Source organism: Sciurus vulgaris (assembly GCF_902686455.1).
Source record: "Sciurus vulgaris genome assembly, chromosome: X".
Classification (NCBI taxonomy): domain Eukaryota; kingdom Metazoa; phylum Chordata; class Mammalia; order Rodentia; family Sciuridae; genus Sciurus; species Sciurus vulgaris.
The window spans coordinates 1,412,458-1,436,905 of NC_136471.1; the positions used below are offsets into that span (position 1 = coordinate 1,412,458).

The 24,448-nt window shown below is 57.9% G+C and overlaps 1 protein-coding gene across 2 annotated transcripts; it reads right to left on the minus strand.

Annotated features, from left to right (window-relative positions):
- Positions 1-7: 7 nt before the first annotated feature.
- Positions 8-22,562, minus strand: FLNA (filamin A). 2 transcript variants are annotated; one of them, XM_079124756.1, is made up of 47 exons: positions 22,136-22,562; positions 18,883-19,131; positions 18,699-18,796; positions 18,461-18,608; positions 17,384-17,502; positions 17,211-17,288; positions 16,950-17,112; positions 16,667-16,867; positions 15,967-16,104; positions 15,760-15,883; positions 15,474-15,610; positions 15,179-15,372; positions 14,839-14,952; positions 14,606-14,749; positions 13,849-13,972; positions 13,605-13,765; positions 13,435-13,525; positions 13,177-13,346; positions 12,824-12,941; positions 12,462-12,724; positions 11,652-12,249; positions 11,393-11,566; positions 11,153-11,315; positions 10,912-11,072; positions 10,652-10,822; positions 10,205-10,328; positions 9,965-10,121; positions 9,137-9,326; positions 8,956-8,979; positions 6,453-6,700; positions 6,249-6,344; positions 6,017-6,119; positions 5,788-5,928; positions 5,539-5,667; positions 5,206-5,379; positions 4,946-5,107; positions 4,650-4,853; positions 4,421-4,573; positions 4,182-4,304; positions 3,818-4,084; positions 3,524-3,661; positions 3,210-3,325; positions 2,529-2,661; positions 1,643-1,819; positions 1,255-1,473; positions 968-1,171; positions 8-535 (listed from the first exon to the last, which is right to left on the minus strand). In XM_079124756.1, the coding sequence occupies exons 1-47, from the start codon at positions 22,506-22,508 to the stop codon at positions 348-350; spliced, it is 7,944 nt and encodes a 2,647-aa protein (XP_078980882.1). In that variant the 5' UTR covers positions 22,509-22,562; the 3' UTR covers positions 8-347. The 2 variants fall into 2 exon arrangements, with proteins under 2 accessions (XP_078980882.1, XP_078980883.1); XM_079124757.1 differs by lacking the exon at positions 8,956-8,979.
- Positions 22,563-24,448: the final 1,886 nt, after the last annotated feature.

Genomic DNA, 24,448 nt, shown 5'->3' on the forward strand with positions numbered 1-24,448 from the left:
GAGTCACTCAGAATGGAAGCAAAACTTTATTCCTCTTGGCTGGGAAAGAGAACTAGCAGGTGGTTGTGCATGGGACCCCCACCTCATACCCCTCCCCAAACCAAAGAAGACAGGCAGTGCCACCAAGTGGCTCCCTCTGCCCAAGTGAAAGCCAAGAGGCTGAAGGCTGGCTGGGGAGGTAGGTGAGCACAGCATAGGGCAGGGGCGACTGCAGTGATGGGGTGGCCCAGGTAGGCCAGGGCCCAGGGCTCAAGGCTCAAGGGAGGAGGGTGGGGCTGCTTGGGGAGTGGGGAAGGCATGGGAACACTTCTTGTCATGGGAGCTGCTGGCTGGCATGGGTACCAGGCTCAGGGTACCATGACACGGTAGGGGCTGCCTGGGATATGCTCATCGCCCCACTTGACCACCAGCGTGTACTCCCCTTTGTCCTTGAGCAGGTAGGAGACACTGTAGAGCCGGCTTCCCACGTGCTTCACCAGGATCTCCTCGCAGGGTGTTCTTGGGCCATGGACTCCCACCAGCAGCATGTTGTTGCCTGAGGTAGAAAGAGGTGCAGTCACAGATCCCAGCCTCCTTCAGTCACAGGTCCCAGCCTCCTTCATTCAGCTGTGACTGACCCCCTTAACCCCCATCCCATCTTTTGTCCACCCGTTTTGGGGCAGTAGCCCTACCAAGAGAGCTGCCAGCACCCTCCCCTACCCAGGGAAGCAGAGAGACGCACATGGGAAGTGGCTTTACAAACAACAGCCACAACCCTGAAAGTGGTTCCTATTCCATTATTATTTTTTTTTTTATTGGCACCAGGGATTGTTATTTTGAGACAGGGGGTCTCACTAAGTTGCTGAGACTGGCTTTGAACTTGTGATTCTGCTGCCTCAGCCTCCCAAACTACTGGGATTATTACACCTGGCTTCATCCCATTATTTCTGGCCTTGTCTTTCTGGAAGACAGGGGCAGAGCTGCCTACCTGCTTTGCTGCAGTCCACTGTGAAGCTGCTCTTCTGGCCTGAGTAGGCCTTGCTCAGCCCCAGACCCTTGGCCACAACCTTGCTGGCGTCGGCAGGACCTGGACCTGGTGTTCCGTGCTGTGGGGCACCAGTAGCCTTGGTCAGGGAGTCCACAAACACTGATGACGTCTCATGGAGGCTGTGGTTGCTGACGAGACGGGGGCCTGCAGGGCAAGATAGGTGAGGCTAAGAGGTGGCTGGAGTGCCAGTCACTGGGCAGGTGCCAACAGCCTGACCCTAGGCTCACCTGTGACCTTGGCCTTGAAGGGGCTGCCCCCAATGTGGTAGGGACCACCATACTTGATGGAGATGAGGTAGCTACCAGGTGCCATGGGGGTATAGGTGACGCGGTAGCCCTCAGGGCACTCCTGACAATCCATCTTCACCTTGGAGGGGCCATCGATGGTCACTGAAAGGGCGCCAGCTCCCGCATTGCTCGTGTTCACGATGAACTCGGCTGGGTTCCCTGGGAGAATGGGAGGTCAGGCAGAACCCACCTAGCACACTTTCCTGTCCTCAGCCGCCCACCCAGCACAGGCTTGTCACCTCCACATGCTTCCTTTTATCACCAGTCTCAGAAGCAGGGCCCTAGCAGCTGCAGCTGCATCTGCAGTGAAAGTTGCACACAGACCTACCTGTGACACCACCTTCCAGGCCTGCTCCATAGGCGGACACTAAGCCTGGGTCCCCTCCGTGCCCAGGTTCCCCAACTCGGATCTTGAAGGGGCTTCCAGGGATGTGGGTTCCATTGAACTTGACATCTATCAGGTAGATGCCATTCTCCCGTGGGATGAAGCGCACAGCATACTTATCTGAGGAGCAGAAGAGCATGCTATGGGCCTGGGGTCCCTTTCTATGAGTGCCAAATGTCATCTGAGAGGAAAAGCCTCAGTCCTGGCTCTATCCATTTTCTTTGATCACCACTGAGAGCCTAGAAGCTCTGTGGGGCCCGCTCTGCTGCTTACAGGGCTGTTTTGGGCACCTGTACCCACACCCAGCAACACAGACCACCTGGAGGCTGAAGCTTTAGAGATTCCAAGTAGGCCATTGTCAAGGCTCATCCGGACCCTTTACAAGCAAAATGCCTGCCTTGCTGCCTCCTTAGGAATGTCACATCACTTGCACATTAAATGGGGCTCAGAGCCGGACGGAACTCACTTCAGGTTATGCAGCTGGAAAGGAACAGGACTAGGCTGTGAAACTAATGGAACTAAGTCTAGTTTAAGGCCATGCAGTCCAGTCCTGCAGCTTTTGCATCTTTCCATCTGGAGACTGGTACTGCCTACAGAAGGCTTTCCTAGTGGCTGTGGCTAGTAACCCAGATCCCAAAGGATTTGGGTTATCATAGAAAGGTTTCTTGGCTGAGAGGGCTCGGGTATTGAAGCCCAGTTTTGGCAGTTTTCAGAAGCTGTACCTTCCTTTTAACTCTCAGCCTGCTTCCAGCCAGCTGGTCAGATCTTAGGGAGGCCTGCTGACCCTGGTGGGGCCAGGGCAGATGGCTGGGCAGGGACAGGGCCTCACCTTGGTCAATCTCTGTGACATAGCATTCCTCCAGGGCTCCCGAGGGGCTGTGCACCTTGGCATCAATCGCCCCCTTGGCCCCATTCAGGCTGACTGCAAAAGAGGCTGGTTGGTTGACCTTTAGCCCTGACTCCTGGAAGCACAGCACATGTGGTTAGATGGAGTAGTTGTGACCAGGGCAGGGGAGGAAAACAGCCCCAGAAGCAGGAGGCCCTCAGTGTTGCACTTACCCACGTGGCGTCCAACTTGGTTTAAAGAGGGAGAGCCACTGATTTGTTAAGTCAACAAGCCACAAGCACGCTTCACAGTCCCCCGCCCCCGCCCCAAGACTCATACTCTGCAATCACACACACAGGTGGCAGGAAGAGAGGGCAGCCCCACCCTGTGGGAAGCACCCAGCCCTGACAGGCTGTCCCTCTTTAAACCGCAGCCCTGGTGCTCAAGGGGCACAGGCTTCTGTTCAAAGCCTTTAGACCTGAGACACGAGAAAAACTCCACGCGGTGGGCAGGGTACTGCCTGCCAACCCCAAGCGTGGGCTGCACCCGGCCAGAGCAGAGGCCTGGCACCCAGAGCTGTTCTGGGTAGGTCACTCGACACAGGGCCAAGGCCTGCTCTCTGCAGTTGCTCTGGTCTGGCCGGGCCAAGGAGCCCCAGGTGGGCAGTTTCTCTCAGTGCCTCACCTGAAGACTAGAAACAGTAAGGCGGCGGGCATCGCCAGATGGAGAAGCCACAGGCACCACGAAGGGACTGTCAGGGATGTGCTCCTCGTTGAACTTGACGGAGACCTCATAGTCACCTAAGGAGAAAGCATAAGGCTGAGGTACCACATGACACTAAGGCCCACTGAGATGCCCCGACTTATCAGCCGGCAGACCTTCTGCCTCCCACAGAGAGCTTGGGTGAGCCTGGGACTTCAAGGTGGAGGGCGGGAGCCAGGCAGGGCTATCTGGGTAGCCCCCAGGGCCAACACTTGTACTAGTACTGTCCGCAGTACCTGGCTCCTGAACCACATAGGCCACACCACAGGAACCATCCTTGCGGTCCTCAAAGGAGATCTCAGCCTTGCTTGGGCCCTCAACAGCAATGGCCAGGCCCCCGGCGCCAGCTTCTCTGGTCCAAATGCTGAATTCAGCTATGGAAGAGCAGTGTGTCCTCATAGGGGGCTGGTTCCCTGGCCTCAGCCCCTTCCAAGCATGGCCAAAATCAACATGGCTGCTGATTACTTTCTCTAACCCCACCCTACCTTCCCACCCAGGAAAGCAAGCACTTTGTGGACAAGCATACCTACCTGGCACTCCAGCTTCAGCCCTCTCAAGGCCAGGGCCCCCAGCACGGACCTTGTGGGCTCCCCCTTCACCCAGGGGCCCCACAGTGAACTGGAAGGGGCTCCCAGGCACATGTTGGCCCTTGTATTTGACGCTGACGGTATGCATGCCCATCTCAGCAGGCACAAATCGAATACAGTAGGTATGGTTTTCTCCTTCCACAATCTCTGCCTCGTGGGTCTTGCCAGATGGGCTGGTCACCTGAGCTGTCATGTCCTGGATGCTAATTTCTGAAAGTTGGGTATGGGTTGGTGAGCAGGAACCCTGGGACACAACCCTTGTGCTTAGGGTTGCCCCAGGACCCTCTTGGGCTCCCTGAATCCCTACCAGGAATCTTCAGACTAAGGTCACAATGACTGCCAACATTGGCCACTGAAGGGGCCCGTCGCCTGCGTGTGATGCTTTCTTTTACCCGACCTTCACCTGTCACCTTCACAGAAAAGGGACTGCCTGCAGGAAGAAAGTACAACCTGTGTCTCATACAGGTTACATGCTGAAGGTAGGCTCTGGGGTGTGGTAAGAAGGGCCACCAAATGGTGGGGGAGGCATGTGGCTGTTGCACTCACCAGGCACATGCTGGTCAGCAAACTTGATGTTTATGATGTAGTTGCCAGGCTCTGTGGGGCAGTAGGTGACCCTGCATGTGCCATCCTCCAGGTCCTCTGTGTTGATGTCCACTTTGCTGGGGCCCTCAATCGACAGGCTGAGCCCACCATATCCTGGTAGACGAACAACCATGAGCCAGGGTGCCAAGCACAACTACACCACCCTAACTGGCAGGCCATCACTGCCTACCTGCATCCCGCGTGTCTATGATAAACTCTGCAGGCTCAAAAGTATGGCCTTCATGGAGGCCCTGGCCTGAGACCCGCACACGGCTGGCATCCCCAATCTCTGACTGGCTGATCACCACTGGGATAGGGCTGCTTGCCACATGCTGGCCATTCTTCTTCACATGTACCAGGTGCTCCCCCGTCTCCTTGGGCACAAATGAAATCCCTGGACACAGAGCAGGGTGATCAACCAGGGAAGGTATGGACCCATAGCTTCCCTCCTTTCTAGAAACACTGGGCCCCTTCTCAGCTTCTTACCCACGTGGCCATTACGCAACCGCTTCAGCAGACAGGGCTCTTCTCTGCCGGAGGGTGGTACTACAGTGGCTGTCAACAGGCTGAGGTCTGTCTCTGAGATGTTGATGGGGATGTCGGCTGCAGAGCCCACCTTTAGGTGGGACATCCGCATGGAGTCATCGCCTGGTAGGAGGGCAGGACATTCATCACTGTGTGTCCAGCCACAGGATATGGTGCCAACCCCACTGTCTGCTTTTGTCACTGCTCCCAGTGTCACCTACCTGTGACCCTGGCAGTGAAGGGGCTGCCTGGGATGTGCTGCTCATTGTACTTGACTAGGATGCTGTAGTCACCAGGCAGTACAGGTAGGTAGGAAACACTACACGTCCCATCCTGGTTGTCAGTGCAGCTTATTTCTGCTTTGGATGGACCCTCGATTGCCAGTGACAAGCCCCCTGGAGAGTTAAAGATTGAGGATGAGAACTGTCCCCGTGGACACACTGGTGGGCCTGGAGACCTAGCAGCCAAGCAGAGGCCAGGAATAATCTCACGTCCCCCAACCAAGTGAGGACACCTCAGGCACAGAGCAGGTCAAGCCTAGAGCTGCTGCTCACCCTCTCCTGCATCCTTGGTGTTGACAGTGAAGGTGGCAGGCTTGTTGACTACTCCATGGGTGAGGCCAGGACCATAGGCAGTGACGTGGCCACAGTTGACATAATCCACATAGAACTGCAGGGGGCTTCCTGAGGCCAGAATTAGAGGCACCATGGAATATCAGCCTTGTGTCCCCTGCCACTCCCATCTCCGTGAGATGGTGGCAGCAGTGGCATGGGGTGAGGTGGGCAAGGGTAGGGTAGACACACCTGGGATGTGCATGTTGTCATAGCGGATGTCCATCTCATGTAGGCCAGCTTCACTGGGTGCATAGCGCACAGTCACAGTGCCATCCTTATTGTCAGTGATGGAGGGCTGTGCCACCTTGCCTGAGGGCATCCGAACCTCCCCTGCAGGGCAGCGGGTCTGGGGTCAGAGCAGCCCATTGGCACACCCTGGCCTCCTTGGCTTCCGAGCTCCTTCCCAGCCCCTGCTCACCAGTGATCTCGCCCTTCTTAATGGTGAAGGGGATGACAAGGTCAAAGGGCCTCAGGCTGGTCACATCTAGCCCATTGACACCCACCAGGGGCCTCTCCGGGGTCTGCAGTGGAGACAGGGCTTGGGTGAGGGGCCGTGGGTAGATCTAGAGTCCTTTCCCACCTGTGGTACAACAAGGCCTCATAGGAACACCCAGATAGCCAGTGCCAAGAAGAGGTAGGTCAGGCCTTACCCAGGTCTGCTGGCCACCTTGGGCATAGGTGTACTGTGGAGCCAGTTGCTGAGGCCGTAATGGGGGCTGTGTCGTGGGCTGGTCCCCAGCCAGAGCCTGCAGGGCAAAGCAAGAACTGGAGACTCATCACAAAGGGAGCCCCTGGAGGGACAGGTCAGGATGTGCCCAGATCCCCTCGCCCACCCATCCTTGGCCTCTTCTCACTGTCACTTGGAAGGGGCTGTTGGGGACGTGCTCGCCGCCAAAGCGCACACAGATGACATATTTGCCCGGCTGTGGGGCTGTGTAGAAGATGTCGAAAGTGCCATCCTCGTTCTCTACCACATCCACGTCCACCTCCGAGCCATCAGGGGTGCACACGGTGCAGGTCACCTTGCCTTTGCCTGCTGCCTTCGTATCCACTGTGATCACTGTCTCCTCCCCAATCTGGATGGTGGGGCCGATGCCAGCACCTGGTAGGGCAGGGTAGGTCCCCAAAGGGGGGCCAGCGAGTGAGCCTGGTGCTCAAACTGCTGCCATCAGCCTGCTGCCTGTCCAGGCTTCTTACTGCCACCACCAAGCACAGCCAGGCCTCCTATCCCACCCTGTCTCCCAAGCTGGGATGGCGAGTGGTTTCTCAGAAGGCAGGAAGGAGTCTCCTAACCACCTCAAGCTCAAGTCCCACGTGGGAGAGGCCCAATGAGTGGCACCCAAGTGCCAGAAGGAAAAGAAGAGCCCATCCTGGCACAAGCACTTAATGCCACCCGCTCCTGCTAACAGCCTCAGCCAGTACCGTGGCCCACGCTGCCTAACACCAGCACTCTGACTGAGCCCATGGCTGCCCGTGCCCCTGTGGCCTTGCCCTGGGCCCCAGTGCAGTGTGTGGACGCGGTGAGGCAGAGTCCTGCTGCAGTGTGGGGGATGTGACACTTGCCTCCCTACCCCCCAGGCCTGAAGGTGAAGATGGAGTTTCCTGACAACTGAGAACGCTCGCTCAACCAGAGGCTCGTGGTAAGAGGCAGCCCAGCACAGCGCAGCCCGGCGCAGGCGGGAGCAGGGAGCAGGGAGGCAGCAGGGTTAGCATCTGAGCAGCGTAAAACAGCAGGCTTGGCAGAGCAGTGGCAGCACCCAGGGGACAGGGGACAGGAGGTCCAAGCCACAGATATCATTGCTGGGTTGCAAGAGCAGAGCGGCTGAGCAGCCTCTAGGGCCCCATAGTGCCCGAGGAAAGGGGAGGGACAGTGACGTTATGATCTGGAGCTCAGCTTGTGGAGGCTCAAGAGGCTGTGGGCTGTGTGGCCTGGCAGCAAGAGCACCCCTGCAGCCCGGCCTCCTGCCAGGAAAGCAGCTGGGAGCACCAAACCTGCTTTAGTTCAATGGGCCCCCTGGTTAGCCTGCCACAAGGTCCCCCTTTTCAGCCAAGGGCTCCCGCTGCACTAGGCTCTGTGCTAGCCTTCCACAGCTCTCCTGGTTCTACACCTGGCCAGCGGCCACCCATGCTGCCCTGTGAGGCCTCACTTGCACCTTCCCTACATATTGGCTTGGGTCCTACCCTGATCACTACCCCTGACTTCCCATTCCCCCACCAGCCCCAGGCCATCAGCAGGTCTCACTCAGTCATGCCATCCTCAAAAGACACCTCCTAAATGGGCTCCCACCTGAAACCCCACGGCCGCCAGCCTGGCCCAAGTCAACCCTCTGGCTTGTCGGAAAGCAACGTAAACCCTTTAACAGGGCCCCCTGCCTCGTTGCCAACACCGTGGCCAAGGCAACTGAGCCCACTTTGAGTTTTGCCCTTTACCCCGGGCCAAGGCCTTGGGATCAGGCTTCTCCCAATCCCCAGCCTCTACTGCCCTTCCACCCCCCACACGCCTTCACTTCAGATCCTGTGGCCTGTGCTACAAAGTCATCTAGCCCCTGCCACAAAACCCTATCCACCCTCTAACTCTCCTTGGCCACCTGCCCAAGTGGCAGGCCTGCAGCCTTCAGAAGCCCTTTTGAGTAGCTGTGACCTCACATCAATACCCCTGGGTTGTCCCTGGCTAGGGCAGGCAAACCCTGTCTAGTTGGGGACTGTTTGAATAACGTCACTGCTCGAGGGATAGAGAGGGAGGGAAGGAGGAAGATGGGCCAGAGTGCACTTTGGGGCTCTGAGGCTGGGCTGGGCCCTGCCATGCTGGCCGCCCAAGCAGTCGACACTGGCGCTACTGCACTACCAGCCAGCCCCACCCGCTCATGCACCTCCCCCAGCCCGGGACACAGAGGCCCCTGGGAGGTGGGGATGGAGGTCTGTGGATCTGATCAGGGCTAGAGACTCCCAGTGAGTGGGGGAGACCTCTGTCCCCTCAGCCCATGCAGGAGCCCCTGTGAGAAGGAAGCACCCGCTGCCCATCACCGGGTGCTTCCCCAGGGTGCCAAGATCCCCAGACCCCAAAGTCCCCAGTGGGGTGCCTCTCAGGATACACCTCACCCCAAAGCTCTCAGCTGCAACCCGAGTTCTCAGATGGAGAATCGGAGGCTCAGAGAGGGGAAGAGCTGGAGTGTTCATGCTCAGCTCCACAAACCTCCCTGGGCCCTAACCCTCCAGCCCATGGCCTTATCTTGTGCAGCCTCCCCACTCTGTCCCTGCCGAGAGCTGCAGCTGGAACTGTCCTAGAAATTAGCAATGAAGAGGAAAGGAAGCTGCCCCTCTGGGCAGGAGGGGCATTGGCCCCAGCAAGCAGCTTACCTAGCCCGTGACCTCCGATTGACACTGAGGTGAGAGGGCAGAGAGCAAGGAGAAAGGTCAGGTGAGTCACTCAAGGGGGCGGCCCCCACTCCCACACGCCGCCCAAGCAGCGAGCCCTTGCACACAGGCACACCCAAGCCCCGTGGCGAGCGCCGCAGTGGCCACTGGTAGGTTGGCTTACCTGTGACCGTGCACTTGCTGGCATCCCCAGTGGGCACGGCCCGGACACGGTATGGGGAGAAAGGGATCTCATCACCACCATACTTGATGAGGATTGTGTAGCGTCCTGTCACATCTGGAACATAGGCCACTGTGTACGTGCCATCGTGGTTGTCTTGGATGTGTGTCTTCTTGGGCTTGCCTTCGGGGTCCTGTGCAGCAGAGCACAGGGGAGGAGGTTGGCTGAAGCCTAGCCAAGCACAGCCCTGCCTCAGGGCCTCCTCAAGGAGCACCAAGCATGCCGCTACAGGGACAGACTCTCGGCTCCTCCACCACCCAAGTCCCAAAGGTCTGCCTGCATCTGACATCGTCCCTTCTCCAATGGGCAGAGTCCAGAATGGAACCACCAACACATCCAGCATTCCCTGACAATAGGCAGGGCCAGGAAGCTTGGTGCCCAAGTTTGGCCACAGAGCCTGCCCTAGCACTAGGAGGACCCTGCGTGGATGATTTCAGGGTCATATTCTTAGACATGCCCATGAGAATATTCCAGGATGGGGGCTGAAGCACTAAAGGCTCTGGTACTGTGCTCAAAGTCAGCAGTGAGAGTGTGTTCAGACAAGCTCATTCCTGTCACCAGGATCCTGAGCTAGTCACAACCTCAGTAAACCAGAAGCAGGGGGCTCGCCCTTCCCTGTTCTCCTGGTGCAGTTCCCTAGGGAGACTAGAGACCTGTCCTGGCCTGCCTGCCCCGCCTACAGCCCTGCAGTCCAGCCACCAGGCCGGGCCCCCTTGTTTCTCCTGCCTGTGGCTGGAGCCGCAATGCAGCTTGGGAAGCTGGTGAACTCACCGTGATCTGGACAGCCAGTAGACCTTCCCCAGCATCCTTTGCATCAATGGTGAACTCCACAGGCAGGCTGGCGGGCACACCAGTAGTATTGAGTCCGGGGCCGCTGGCCTTCACCTTGCTGGCATCGTGAGTAGGCAGTACTTTAACCTTGAAGGGGCTGTGGAACCAGGGTGTTGTGCGTGGTCAGACAGCTCTTAGACACCAGGCTGCCCCAGCATAGGCAACGGGCCTTGTTCTTACCTCCGGGGCACCTCTTCTTCTCCATATAGCACTGAGATACTGTAGGGCCCTTCTCGGCTGGGCACATAGTTGACAGTTTGTGTACCATCAGCGTTGTCCACCACGTCCACTGGCTCCACCAGGCCTGGCCCCAGTCCCAGAGACAAAGCCTCAGATGGCTCCCTGAGCCTTGACCCTCTTCCCTGTCCCACTGGATGGCCAGGACTAGACGTTGCCATGTCCTTCCCTGCCCGTCCCTGCAAATGGTACTAAGCCTGCCCTCCCTCCTGCCACATCTATTCAGTGGACAAGTCTGGTCTGTTCCTCCTCCAGGTTGCTATCTAGCTCTGCTGTCACCTGAGGCTCTTCTACCAACTGCACACTGGGCCTCCAAGCTTCTTCCTCAGCCCTAAAGGAGGACACTGCCTCCTTGACCTGACGCCTGCTCCCAGGTGTAGAAGCACTCACCTTTAGGCCCCTGGACTTTGACCTGCAGTGGTGCAACGCCGGCCTTGCTTGTGTCCACCTGGAAGGACTGAGGGAGGTTGGCACGGACCATGCCTGGGCTCAGACCAGGCCCAGAGCACTTGACCTTGGATGCATCTGTCACATCATGCACAGGAACCTTGAAGGGACTACCTGGGGTTGGAGCAGAGGGATGGCAGCTTCGTAAGTCAGAATGGGCATCATCAGGCCTTCTTAGCCCTGCCCCACTGTCACCTCCTCACCTGGCACTTGGTGGCCACCATAGGTGACATTGAGGCTGTAGGTGCCGGCCTCATAGGGAATGTACTCTACGGAACAACTGCCATCCTTGTTATCCATGCAGGACATCTTGGCCTCTGAGGGGCCCTCTACAGCCAGGCCCAGGCCACCCGTGCCAGCTCCCCTGGTCCAAGCAAACAGCCTGTCATAACCTGGGATTCTTAGGCCCATTGGCTACCCGTGCCTCCCCGGTAGAATATTCACCTGGTCTCCACTGTGAACTTGTTGGGTTTGTTGGTGGTACCACTTTGGATGCCTGGCCCATGGACACGCACCCTGGAAGGGTCACAGCCCTCAGTCACAGGCACCTGGAAGGGGCTGCTGGGCACAGGACTGCCATCATAGGTCACGTCAACAGAGTGGAGTCCTGGGGGGCAGGCCAGGTCAGGAGGAGCCCAGGCTGCCCCACCTGCCCCTGGCTACCCCAGGAGCCCCAGCACGTACCCTCCTCGTACGGTGTGTATTCTACTTTGTATGTGCCATCACCGCAGTCCTGCACGTAGGTCTCAGTCAGGTTGCCAGAGGGGTTGGCTACTCGGGCCTTGACGTGTGGCCCTCCAGTCTGTGTCAGAGCTCGGGCATCCACACTGAACTCAGTGGTAGCCTCTCGGAAGACTCCTGGAGAGGGACACAATGAGGCTGGAGCTGTAGGAACCCCAGCTCCCCCAAACTCCCCCATGTACCCCAGAGCGGGCCTCCTCACCTTGGGCCTCAATCCCGGGCCCATAGCACTGGACGCCTGAGGTGTCCACAGCAGGCTCCACCTGAAGCTTGCTGGGGAAGTTGGGCACAGGCTGGCCACCATACTTGATGGTGACAGTGTAGGCCCCAGGGCAGAGAGGAATGTAGGTGATGGTGTGTGTGCCATCACCGTGGTCCTGGATGTACACTTCAGCTGGCAGCCCCGCCTCTGAGCAGATCTCAATGGTCAACTCTGCACTGCCTGCACTTGAGCAGTCCACTTGGAATTGGCCCACCTCACCAGCAGTGGCCCGCTCCAGCCCAGGGCCCGAGCACTTGACCTTGGATGCGTCAAAGCAGGGAACTACATGGGCCTTGAATGGGGAGCCAGGGATGTGGGTGTCAGCAAAAAGGATGTTGATGTTGTAGTCCCCAGGCTCCGTGGGCACATAGGACACAGAACATGTGCCATCCCCATTGTCCAGGCACTCCAGCTGCGCTTCACAGGGGCCTTCCACTGTCAGGCCCAGGCCACCTGTCCCGGCACCCTTGGTGTCGATGGTGAAGCGGGCAGGGGAGCCTGCACTGCCCCCCTGCAGCCCTGGTCCAAAAGCCTTCACCTGAGGGAAGAGAGGGTTGGGGCCTGAGACTGTGCCACCACCAGCAAACTTCCTTTTGCCCTGGCTTTCCTCCCCTACCAAATGGACACACAGGCCTACAGCTATACCAGCATTCTCTGTCACAAGGGCAAGTCTGGAGAAGAGGAGTGCCCCCTGGGGACCCAAAGAAAGCACAGTGGGCTCCACCCTTAGAGCCTCCCAAGCCCAATTACCTTGCTAGGCTTGGTGGGGGCCATGGCTTCGACAGGAAACGGGCTGCCAGGCACAGGCACACCATCATAGGTCACCTCTACCTCATAGGGCCCCTCCTCACGGGGCACGAAGCGCACCACACTATTGTCGGCCCCGAGGCCTGGCTCCACCTTGCAGGGCACCACTGCACCTGAGGGGCCTACGATCTTGGAGGCCACTTTGCCTTGACCACCTGCACCCTTTGACTTGACTGTGAACTCCTGGTCTTTGCCAACATCCACTTCTGTTGGGATAATGAAAGGAGGGTAAAAGAACCATGGCACCTAGCTCAGGTAGGCCCTGCGGGGTCCTCAGTGACCATGGAAAATGCCTAACTACTTACTTTCTCCTAGGCCAGACACCTTGATCTTGCTGAGGTCCAGGCTTGGAGACACTCCGACTGAGAAGGGACTCTTGGGGATGGGATCCCCTCCATAAGTGACATTGACACCTACTGGGCCCTGAGAGGGGTACAGAAGGGTAACAATCATCAGTCAGAACCCTGGTCTCCCCGGCCTGCAGGTGCCCTGCTTGGGAAGAGGGCTTCAGAGACACTGGCTTTGCTCCCCCGCTCCCTTCCCAGGTGACAAATGACACTTGATGGGAAGCCCCTTGGAGCAGCCACCCCATACAAGGAAGCCCACACACTAGATGACTGTAGTGGAGGGTATGGCTGCAGGGGTTCGAGATGGCTACCTGCTGCACAGGAGTGTACTTGACTGTGTAGGTGTTGTCGTGATGATCAATGATGTCCAGGTCTCGCACCACATCCCCCTTAGCCAGACCTGAGAACTGGACGTCCAGCTTGCCTTTGCCAGCGGCTTTGGCATTGACCGTGAAATGGGTGGGTTTGCCAAGCTCAATGCCTGAGGAGACACAGCAACCATAGAATATAGAGGCACCTCACTCTGAGCACCCCACCCTCAATGTCTCCCAACTTCCCAGAGTCTTTACCAGTGCGACTGAGGCCAGGGCCCTCCGCCTTCACTTTGCTGGCATCATGGGAGGGCTCCACCTTGACCCGGATGGGGCTGGTGGGTGTGGCCTATAGGTGGTGGGAGAAGCGTTGAGAAGACCAGCACCTCGACACCGAGCAGTCTAGGGGCCAGAAACAGTGGACCAACCTGGTCAGCAAAAAGGACCATGATGGTGTAACTTCCAGCCCCACGGGGTGTGTACTTGACGGTGAAAGTATCATTGTCATTGCGGATGATGTCAAAGTCGATGTCGGCCTCGGCAGGGCCCACCACTCCAGGTGCGCACTTGATGCCGATGCTGACATCACCTGTGGTAGTGGGAATCAGCAGAAGCTGGGATTTTGTGGGGATATCCCACCCACCCATCTTCCCGCCCAGGGCCAGGTCTTACCCTGGCCAGCCTCTGTGCAGTCCACAGTGAAATAGGTGGGCTCATGAGCCTTGAGCCCTGTCTTGGCCACTCCTGGGCCATACACCTTGACCTTGTTTGGGTGGCTGCCAGCTCCCACGTTCACCTGTAGGGCACAGGGGCAAGTGCAGGGCATGACCAGCCTGGGGAGGCAAAGGCTCCTTCAGCTACTGGTGGACGACAGGCAAAACGGTTTGGCTGCCTTGGGGAAAGTCTGACAGTTCCTCAACAAACTAAACAGAGACCATATGACACCGCAACTCTACTCCTGCATAAGTCCCCAAGAGAGACCAAAACCTAGGTCCACAGAACACTTTTTACCTGAATGCTCCTAGCAGTTCAACATACAACAGCCCCAAAGTAAAAACATCCCAAAGGTCCACCACGTGAGTGGACAAAAACAACGTGGTCCATCCATGTGATGATATTCGCCCATAAAAAGGAATGAGGCACTGACACACGCTGCATGCGGATGAACCTTAATGGGACATGCAGTGCAGGAGCCAGACATGAAAGATCATGTGCTATCTGATTCCCTCTATGTGAAAGGCCCAGGAACAGCAAATCCATACAGATGGAGAGCAGGTTAGTGGTTGCCAGGGGCTGGGGGAGGGGAGAGGCAGAAGGGTGAGCTGCTTTGGGTATGATGAAGACTGTCCTAAACTTCGACTGTGGTAATGGTTACACAAGTCAGTGAATGTAGTGTAAGTACTGAGCAGTCCATTTTGAATGGACTCACCCGGAAGGGACTGTTGGGGATGCTAACACCTCCCCAGGACACCATGGCTGTATGCTTCACGGGCTTCCTGGGCACATAGGAGCAGCTGTAAGTTCCATTGCCGTTGTCCTTGACTGATGCCTCTACAGGACAGCCCTCATTATCCTGCAAGATTGGTAAAAGCAGGCAGCCTGCTGGTCAGTGCCCGGCCTAGGTGCCTGCCTGCCCTGCACCCAACATGATGGGCATCACACCTGGACTTGGACCCGGAGAGGGGCCTTCCCGCCATGTTTAGCATCTACTGTGAACTCTGCTGGTTTGTTGACAGCTACACCAGTCTTCTCCAAGCCAGGCCCACGTGCCTTCACCTGGTAAAAGACCACCGGATTTCAGGGGACCAAGTCAAGGCCACCAAGACCACACGGCAGGCAGGGCAGCTAGGGACAGAGTGCCAGGAGCACGGTGCTGGGAGTAGCAGCTTAGGGCCTGGGCTCAGGACCTCGACCTGGTTGACAAGACAGGGATGTACCCACCCCTACCTGGCTTCCTAGACAAAGGCAGAAGAGACTCAAAGCAGTGCTGCATGCCCTTTACCCTGTCTGGGTGAAAGTCCTGGGGTGCATCCCGGATGTCAGCCATGAAAGGACTGAGGCGGATATCCTCGCTGTTACACAGCACATGAACAGCATACTCGCCAGCCTCCTGGGGCCAGTAGCGCACATCACAGGAGCCGTCACCTTTGTCATCACATTCAATCTTGGCCTGTGACGGACCTTCCACTGAGAAGCCTGAAAACAACCATCAGTCCCATTGGTGCCCTGAAGACTTAGGGCGGGCTGCCCTTGCCACCCTCTCCTGACACGTTCCCACACTGAAGCCTCCGACTTACCCAGGGTGCCCACATCATCCCCAATGGCCTCTACCACGAAGTCTGCTGACTTGCCAACGACGCCGCCCTCCAGCCCGGGACCCCAGGCCCGCACCTTCTGATTGCCACACTCAGTGCCCACCTTCACCTCGAAGGGACTGCAAATGGGAGAGCCACGTAGGGGAGTACTGAGAGGCACTGCCCCACAATGCGGGCTAGGCAAGAAGAACAGGTTGGTCCCCCATTGTCAGACAGTGAGACAGAAGACTTGGAAAGTGTTGGGGTGGGGAGTGCCTGGGAGCCTCACCTGCGCCCAATGTTCTGGCCACCCCACGTAATGGTGACAGTGTACGTGCCAGGGACCATGGGGTAATACTCAAAGCCGTAAACGCCATCCCCTAGGTCCTTCTGCTTCACACGTTCCTCGCCCTCTGCCAAGATAAGGAGGGCCTCAGGCCTGCTTAGCAATGACCCTGAGGGCTACTGCCACCCATCCCAGCCCCAACCAACTTACTGGGGCCCTTCACAGTGACCTTCAGCTCCCCGCTGCCAGCACCCTTCGTGTATACCTTGAAGTCAGCGGTCTCCTTCACTCGCACACCCTTAGGCTGGATGCCCCGGCCAACAGCCCGGCAGGCAGCTGGATTACAGGCTGTGGGCAGAGGAACTGGCTGAGCTGCTAGGAGCTAGAGCCAGGTATGCCCCCACCCCAGCTTCCCACAGGAACAGCCTGTTGGGATTGCAGGGTCCCTAAGAGCTTGGCCCAATGGGCTAACGAGGCACATGCAAGGAAGAACTGGAATGGGTTGTGACCCCAGGACCTCTGCACCAAGCCAAGACATAACAGGCCTCCTCCCAGCTGCTGACCCCAGCCCAGACATCCAACCAACCCTCCCCTCCAAGAGGAAGATGGATCCAAGTACCGTTGACCCTGTGGGCAGAGCAGAGAGCAGCAGGTTTCTAGACAGCTGGAGCGAGCTCTTCCGAAGGTAAAAGCATGGAGAGGAGAGACGGAGAAGGGCAAGAAGAAGAGGAGGAAGAAGGAGGGCCCCAGCAAGGGAGCAAAGACAGCTCGTACCCAGACAGTGGAAGCTCAGAGACCAGGGGTGCCCAGGCAGGGGCTGGAGGGACAGGCCCAACGGGCTCCCCCTCCCACAGGAGGCCCACACAGCAGCACCACAGTGGGGGTGGAGGGGGGCCAGGGCTGAGCCTACCTTGGCCAACAGTGACAGTGTAGGGGCTGCGAGGGATGGGTATGCCACCGAAGGTGATGTGCACGGTGTGGACGCCTTCCATGGTGGGCTGGTAGCTGCAGCGATACGTGCTATCTCCTCGGGCCTCCAGCTGAGGCTCCACTGTGCCTTTCTGTCCTGAAGGGTCCTGGATCACAACCTCCACCTCCCCCGTGCCGGCTCCTGTCATAAGGCACAAGTTCAGCTCCTAGGCTCCAGCACAGCTCTCCCCCAGGCTGGCTAGGCTTCGGTAGCCTTCCCTCACCTGCCGTAAAGATCTCAAAGTAGGTGGTCTTGTTGGCAATGTTGCCACTGGGCTCCAGGCCAGGACCCTGGGCAGTCACTTTGCTGGCGTCACCTTGTGACTTGTCCACATACACCTCAAAGGGGCTCTTGGCAATATGCTGGCCAGCAAAGAGCACGGTCACCTATTCCCAGGAGGAGTGGACAATGAGGGCAGGGACACGGACAGGGACCTGTAGTCACTGTTCATGGCCACCACTCTTCCCATCAGCTGAAGGCTCACCTTATGAGTCCCCGTCACTTTGGGGACATACCAGACAGAGAAGGTACGGTTCTTGTCATTATTGGCAGTCACCTTTGCCTGTAGTAGGAAGGAGCCCATGAGCGTTTGTTGAGAGCAGCCCCTGCAGAAGGGGCACAGCAGGGCCCTCCCCTCCCCTCCCAGCATGACCCTACCTCTTCCTGGTGTCCGGCAGGATCTTCCACATACACAAGCACCTCTCCCTGGCCAGCGCTTCGGGTCTCGACAGTGAACTCTGCCCGCTTCTTCACCATATTGCCTGTGGGCTCAATGCCTGTCAGAGGAGGGCGAGCCAGTCATGGGTCAGTTATGAGAGCCACAGCCTTATCTCTTTACCCCCTGCCCCCCACCAACACTGAAGCAGGCAAGCTGAGCCCCTAACCCTCAGGAGTATCAGGAACACAGCATTCAAGGATATTCCTCTGCAGGTTCAGTGCCCCTCCCTGCCAGCCCCCGAGTCAGGCACGTTCCAAACTGGGCAAGTTTGTTCAGCATAAACCCAGAACAATGAGCCTGGCCTCAGGACCCAGCTGTGCTCTTGCTGCAGGGACAGGCCCATGCCTGTTTTCTGGAACGCTCAGGTTGCTGCACCAGTGTGATTGCCCAACCCTTTTCCTGGACCCTGGTTCATCTCCTAATCATAGAGAAGGGGCCCACTGGGTCCTCCCTCCCTGGGGAGGCTTCTTCCCCCACAGCCTTGTGACTTGAGGAACTTCCTAGCACTCTCTTGTCCATTGACTAGTTCTAACCAACCCTGATTCATTCTTATCAGATTTTTTTTTTTGTACTGGGGATTGAACCCAGGGGTGCTTAACCACTGAGCCACACCCCCAGCCCTTTTTTTTATTTAGAGACAAGATCTTGCTGAATTGCTGAGGGCCTCACTAAATTGCTGAGGCTGGCTTTGAGCTTGTGATCCTCCTGCCTCAGCCTCTCGAGCTGCTGGGATTACAGGTGTGTGCCACCTCACCCGGCTAAGACATTTTTTAAAAAGAATGGGACATGTCATGAATGTGCATGTCACCCTTGTGCTGATCTCCATGTCATCCCAACATTACTCTCTCTGCTGCCAAAGCAAGCACTCCCATCTGACTTGTTCGAGTCGTCCTTCCTCACCTAGCTGCCACTTAACCCTGACTCCTTGCGTCCTCCGGGTTCTGGTAATACACTATGGGGAGGGTGTCAATGCACCAGAACAGCCCCCAGGAGCTCCCCTGGCCAGGCTCCCTCACCTGGTCCATAGGCTCGGGCTTTCTTTGGGTTCAGTTTTGGCCGCAGGGGAGCCCCTGGCTTCAGCTTGGCCTTGGGGAACTGGGACAGATAAGTCATGACGGAGTGCTCATCAACATTGGGGTCCACGATCTCCTCAGGAGTGATCACCTGTCACAAGCAAAAGACAGGAGCCATTGGGGCCCTCTTCACTGCAAACAGACCCCCATAGCCTCCAACAGGGCCACGCAGGGAGCATACCTGAGGGATGCCCAGCCAGTCATCAGCCTGCTGCATGGCCTCTCGTGCATTGTTGACAGGCTTGCTGGCATCCCAGGAGTCCCAGTCAGGACACAGCCCTGTGATACAAGGAAGGCTGTACTTTGAGCTGGGGGCCCTACAGAATACCTTCCAGGTCTCCCTCAGACACCCTGCACCCCCTCACCTGGAGCGCAGCTATCAACAAGGGCACCCAGAGCCCGACCACTCTGCCAGTCCCTACTGAAGTTGGTGATGGGCAGCTGTGGCAGCTTGTTCTGGATCCAGCCCAGAAGCCTCTGCTTGGGTGTCTGCTTTTTGGCCTCCTCATCCTCCTCCTCATCCCACATGGGCATGGAGATGGAATAGTGCAGAATCAGGGTCCAGATGAGGCCCAAGATCAGCTTCAGGTTCCCATCCACAATGGCCTTGCTGTCTATGGGGTAAAGAAGTGGCAGCACTGGGCAGCCTCCCCGTGGCCTTGGGGAAGAGTGCCCTCAGACAGGGAGGCAGGTCATTCCCTGGTGGCAAGGCCAGGGTCTCACAGCATGGGGAGGCACAGGGAGGAGGCCCTGTCCCAGGTGGGGGTGGGGTGTGTATATGAGACACACTTTGCCCAGAGGCTGTCTGTGCTATCAGAGGTAAAGAAGACTTCTAGGAGAGAGAAGATACCCATAAACACAAGAAAAATAAGGGGCATTTCCAGAAGTCTCAGGGCCCAGAGGAAGAGCAGAAGACTAATCCAGCCTGAAGACAGGTCTGGGGAAAGCCTCTCCCAAGGTAACTGGAGGATAATGGAGACAAACACTTCGTAGCTGCCAAGATGGAGACCTGCCCCTATCTCTGGGAACTGGGAGGAGTAGCCCAGCCCTAGCTGGTCTAGAAACCAGGGCCCCTGACATCAAACTGGGCTGGGGCTGAGGAAGAGGAAGGCCAGGTTGGCAAAGGGTGGTTGAGAAATACGACTGCTACTCCAGGGAGGATGGGTGGTGGGCATGAGGCAGGGGAAGCAGAGGCATTGGGCAAGGACCCTTGGTGAAGGCTGTGAGCCCCATCCGCTTCACATCCTTGTCCCCTCAGCCACACTAGAAGTCAAGAGGTGGCAGAAGGATGTAACTGCCTTGGGGGATGTACCAGGGCTCACAGAAATCAGGGGTTGAGCCACATAGTCCTGACTCACTAGGACCAGAGAGATCTGCTGGAGTGACACAGCAGGAAACATTGTGGGGGGCCCCTTACCCAGCTGCAGAAGGAAGAAAAGGATGGGGCTGGGTAAGCCTGCCTCTGCTGCCCAGGGCCCTGCTTGGGAGCTTGGGTGGCAGAGGCCTTGGGTGGGGTCCCTGTGTCCTGCTGCCTCAGCAGAACCCGCTCAGCTGCCACCCACCACCCGCCCTACTTGCCACCTAACGGGCTCCTATGCCTCAAGCAGGCACCATGTTCACCACAGGGGAAGTGGTTAGGGCAGGCACCCTACACCCCCTCATCGCCATGGCAACCCCTCTGGGCCCCACCCAAAGCCACCTCTGGGTCTCAGCCTCCTCAAGGGTGGGTGGCTCTGGGTGGAGCAGCTTTCTGAGAGTTCATCTTTGGAAACCCTGCTGACCTCCCCTATAATCACAGAATACTTATCGAGTGAGTCAACTAGTGGGGGAGAGCAGTAGAAGGGAATGTACACCATCAATGGCAGGTGGCCTCCTGGTCTGGATGGAAGCACCTGGAACACCAGCTGAGCTGCTCAAAGCAGAGTGCACCCCACCCCCACTATTCCCAGATGAGTGGGTCCTGGCCCCTCAGAGCGGCTTTTCACTGCCCCCAAACTGTGAGAGGAGGGTTCAGAGAAGACCAAGGATGCAAGACCCACAGTGTGGTGGCGGGGGGCTTCCCACCAGGATCCCACCCATGTCTTGGGTCCAGCACAAGAGCCCTCAGGAGGCTGGAGGCCTTCAGTGGCCTCCAAGAGGAAGGGCGAGGCCGGGCCCACCAGCCCTGGTAGGTAGGGCTGGCCCCTCCCGTGGTCCATATCGTGTGGGCCAATGCCAGTCCCATCCCCCTCCCAAGAGGGAGGGAAGGACCAGGGCCCAGGGCTGGGAGACTGCCGGGTTACATGGCCCCGCCCCATCCCACCCCCTTTCCCCAGCCCCGGGGCCAGCCGGCCCCCTCCCTCCCCTAATCACTGCTGCTTTCCAACATTTTTTTGCCTTATATGGCAAAGCTCTGGGAACTAGGCCTGCTCCAGCCAGCTCACAAGAAGGAGGGGAGAAGGGAGGAGGGAGGAGACCCCCCCCAAAGAGCTGGGGTGTGGCTTGCCTCCCCACATCCGGTTGCCCCCCCACCCAGGACTCAGAAATGACTCAGCTTGGCTAGACTGATGGTGGAACTGGGGGGTGGGCCTCCAGCGTCGAATGGCATTCCAAAGAAAGAAGTTCAGCTCTTGGGACCTGCCCCTGAGTGGTCAGGGGAACCCAGTTGTGGTACCTCACTTGCTTGGGCTCAGCATTTACCATTCTTGGGCCATAAGGATAACTGGAAGCCCTCTTTCATTTATGAAGAAAAGAAGGTTCATCCACATTCTACTCTCCCTGTTCCACATGCCCCCAAGTCACCACTTCTGTTGCCTATCCCTGAGCAGCCCTTACTATGAGAAAGGTCTGGGGTGCCAATGCCAGTCTCTGCAGTGCAGTGACACAGACACCAGGCTGGCAGTGAGCCAGTGCACACTGGAACACCTTTCAACCAACTCGTATTCTAGATGCAGAAAACCAAGGCTGACACAGAAGCAAGTTTAACCAATGACGAACACAAAAGTTAGTGATCAAGCAGACTACAAACCAAGTCTCTCAACCACACCCAACTCACTTTGGGTGCAGTCTTGCTAGCCATGCTTTTCGGGGATCCCCAAGTTCCCTGGGGGAGCTATAACTGGGAGATTGAAACCACTTTCAATGGGGAGGGGCCGTCTTTCAGGGATAGAAGCCAAGAGAGCCCTAGACAATGGGACCAACAAAGCTCCAACCCCTACTTTAGAACCACAGAGGCACCCGAAAGCCAGAGGGCCCTCTCTAAACTGTTGTAGGGGGTGAGCCTGGATCTCCCCCTCCTCGGGGATGGGGCATGGCACCCAGGGCCAGGAGCCGGGTCAGTGACTGCCGCACCAGGCTCTGTACCAGCGCGGGTGCAGCAGTGGGGGCGCGGCCTGTGGAGGATGTGAGCTCAGCCTGGGCGCCGGCCAGCGGGGGCGCGTAGCGGTTCGCACGCTCAGCGGGCCAGCCCGCACGCCTTTGTTCTTGAGGCCCGCGCGTAGAGGGGTGGCCCAGAGGCCCCAGGGACTGTGCTGCGGCCGGGGAGGGGAACTAGGAGGGGTTGGCCCAGGGGGGATGGGAGGACGCTCTGAGCCCCCGCCCTCGCCCACGCGGCGCCCGGGGGGCAGCTTGCGTGCTCACCAATGGACACTAGCTTGATGCTTTCGCGATCCAGGAACTCGAGTGCCACCGACACGTTTTCAAGCTGCATCTGGCGGAAGGTGGGTCGCTGGTTGTGCTTGCGGTGCATCTTCTTCTGGCTGAGTACTTCGAGCAGCGCGATGAGTCGCAGTCCGTCGCTTAGGTCTGTTTGCAGGTTGGCGATGCGCTTGCTCACGCACTTGAGGTGCTCATTGCACCAACGAGTGAACGTGTTCTGTTGGATCTTCTTCCATGGTGCGTCCTCCGCTAGGTCTTTCTCGGTGGCCGGCATCTCAGCGTCCCGCGTATCGGCACCGCCGCCCGGAGCCGCGCCCGATGCGCTCTGGCCGGATCGGGAGTGGGAGCTACTCATTTTGAGGCGCGAGGAGCTGGGGGGCGGTGCTGCAGCCTCTGCGAGGGGACGGCCCTTTAATTAAAGTTGCAGGCACTTAGGCGCGTGAGAGGCGAGGCAGAGAACAGAGGTTGCGCTGCGGAGAGAGCGAGCCCTTTAAAAACGGGTAGGGGGCGGAGCCTGAGGCGGGGTTTCGGTAGGGCGGGGACTCTGGGTGGAGCTTACGAGCCGCGCCCGCCCCGCCCGTCGGAATGCCCCCGTGAAGCCCCCCACTGCAGCCGTTATGACCCTAATCCCCCGCTCTTAGGGCTCAGAAGGGGTCCCGGAGGCTGCCAGGCCCCGCAACTTCTGCACTAGCGCTTCAGGAAGCACCCTGAAGGGACAAAAGGCTTAGGAGTATCTAGCGCTGGACCGCTTAGCTCCAGCGACACGCCCTTACAAGGGACTTTCCTTCCTCAAGGCCCTTGCGGGGTTGGGGTGGGGCGGATGGGGTCCCTGAGTCATTTAGGTTCCACCCCTTCTCTGCGCCCCACCACTAGCCTTTACCCCTCCTCCCCCATCTGCAGGGCTTAGGGTCGCCCGGCCGCACCCTGATCAGCAGCAGTGGAAAGTGCCCAACCCTAAGAGTGAGCCCTTCGCGAGTGCCCGGCACGCCTGCGGGCGCTTTGTGTGCGCAAGGCCAAGAAAGTGGCTGACCAGCAGGGCCGCGACCCTGGGCGGCGCACCGCCCCCCGCCCCCGCAGATCCCGGCCCCTGGCGGGCCTTCTCAGTCGGCCAGGCCCTCGCCTGCGCACCTGATCCCGCCGGTTCCCACCACCTCCCTGCCTGCTCTGTCACTCCACCGCTCCACCCGCTCCACCCGGGAGGAAATGGGGCACTGGGCCAGGCGGCCGCCAGCGCTCTAGGAGCAAGCAGCCTTCGAAGGGGCCCAGGCGTGCCAATGGGCACGGGTAGAGGGTGCCATGTGATGCGTGCAGACAGCGTGTGCCTGCCTAACACCACCATGATGTCCACCTGGGCCCTGGGGGAAGATCTTGGGGGGGGGGGTGTTCCTCTCCTGGCCTCATGGCTCCTGAACTGATGTTACCAGGGGTGGACAGGTCAGTGAGAGGTGTAAAGGGGGCTTGAGGATAGAGGGCCAGGGAATTAAGGGGAGTGAATAGGGGTGCCAGTTCTTTCTTAGGAGCCTGGGTTGTGTCCCCAGAGTAGTGTGAAGCTATTCATTGAAAGTTAATTTTCTGGTAATATTCCAGAGGTGGTACAGAGGCTGCTGTGCTGACACAGATCAGCAGAAGCACAGGGTAGAAATAAAGGTGTAGAAGACACTCACTGCAACCCTCTTCAGTCATGAGATATCAGTCTACCTATGGCTTCTTCCCCAGGGTGGACTCTGTCCATCCCAGTCCTATGTACCTCCCCTCTCCAGAATGTTTCCTTCTCTATGTTTTTTTTTTTTTCCCAGAAAGGTAGATCTTTGTCCCTACTGCTCAATTATAGTAATAATTAGTTTATATTCTAAAGACCAGTGGGTGAAGGAGTGAGCCATCATGTCATGCCCAAATATGGTTGACTCTCCTTGGCTTTGGGTGTCTGCATTGCCTGTGGTGAGGCTGTGATCTCAGTGGGTATCTCCCCTGCCTCCAAGTATGGAGGCTGCCTCTAACCCCAGTGGTTTTCCCACTAGTGGTGGTGGTCAGGGGCCAAATGGCATTTTTTAGTAGTGAGGCTCACCCCTGCACTCTCCCTTCTCTTGAACCCCCCTATCTTTCATACACACCTGCACAAAATGCACCAAAATGTCTAAGAGCTGAGGGAAGGTGATAGGGAGCACTAAGAAGGGGGAACCCTTAGAAATGTCCTGGTCTTCCTGCCCCACTGGAAAGGAAATACCCAGAGATAGAATTACATCAAGAACTGATTCTCCACTAAGTTCCACCCAGCTGGGTCATCTGGGTTCATTC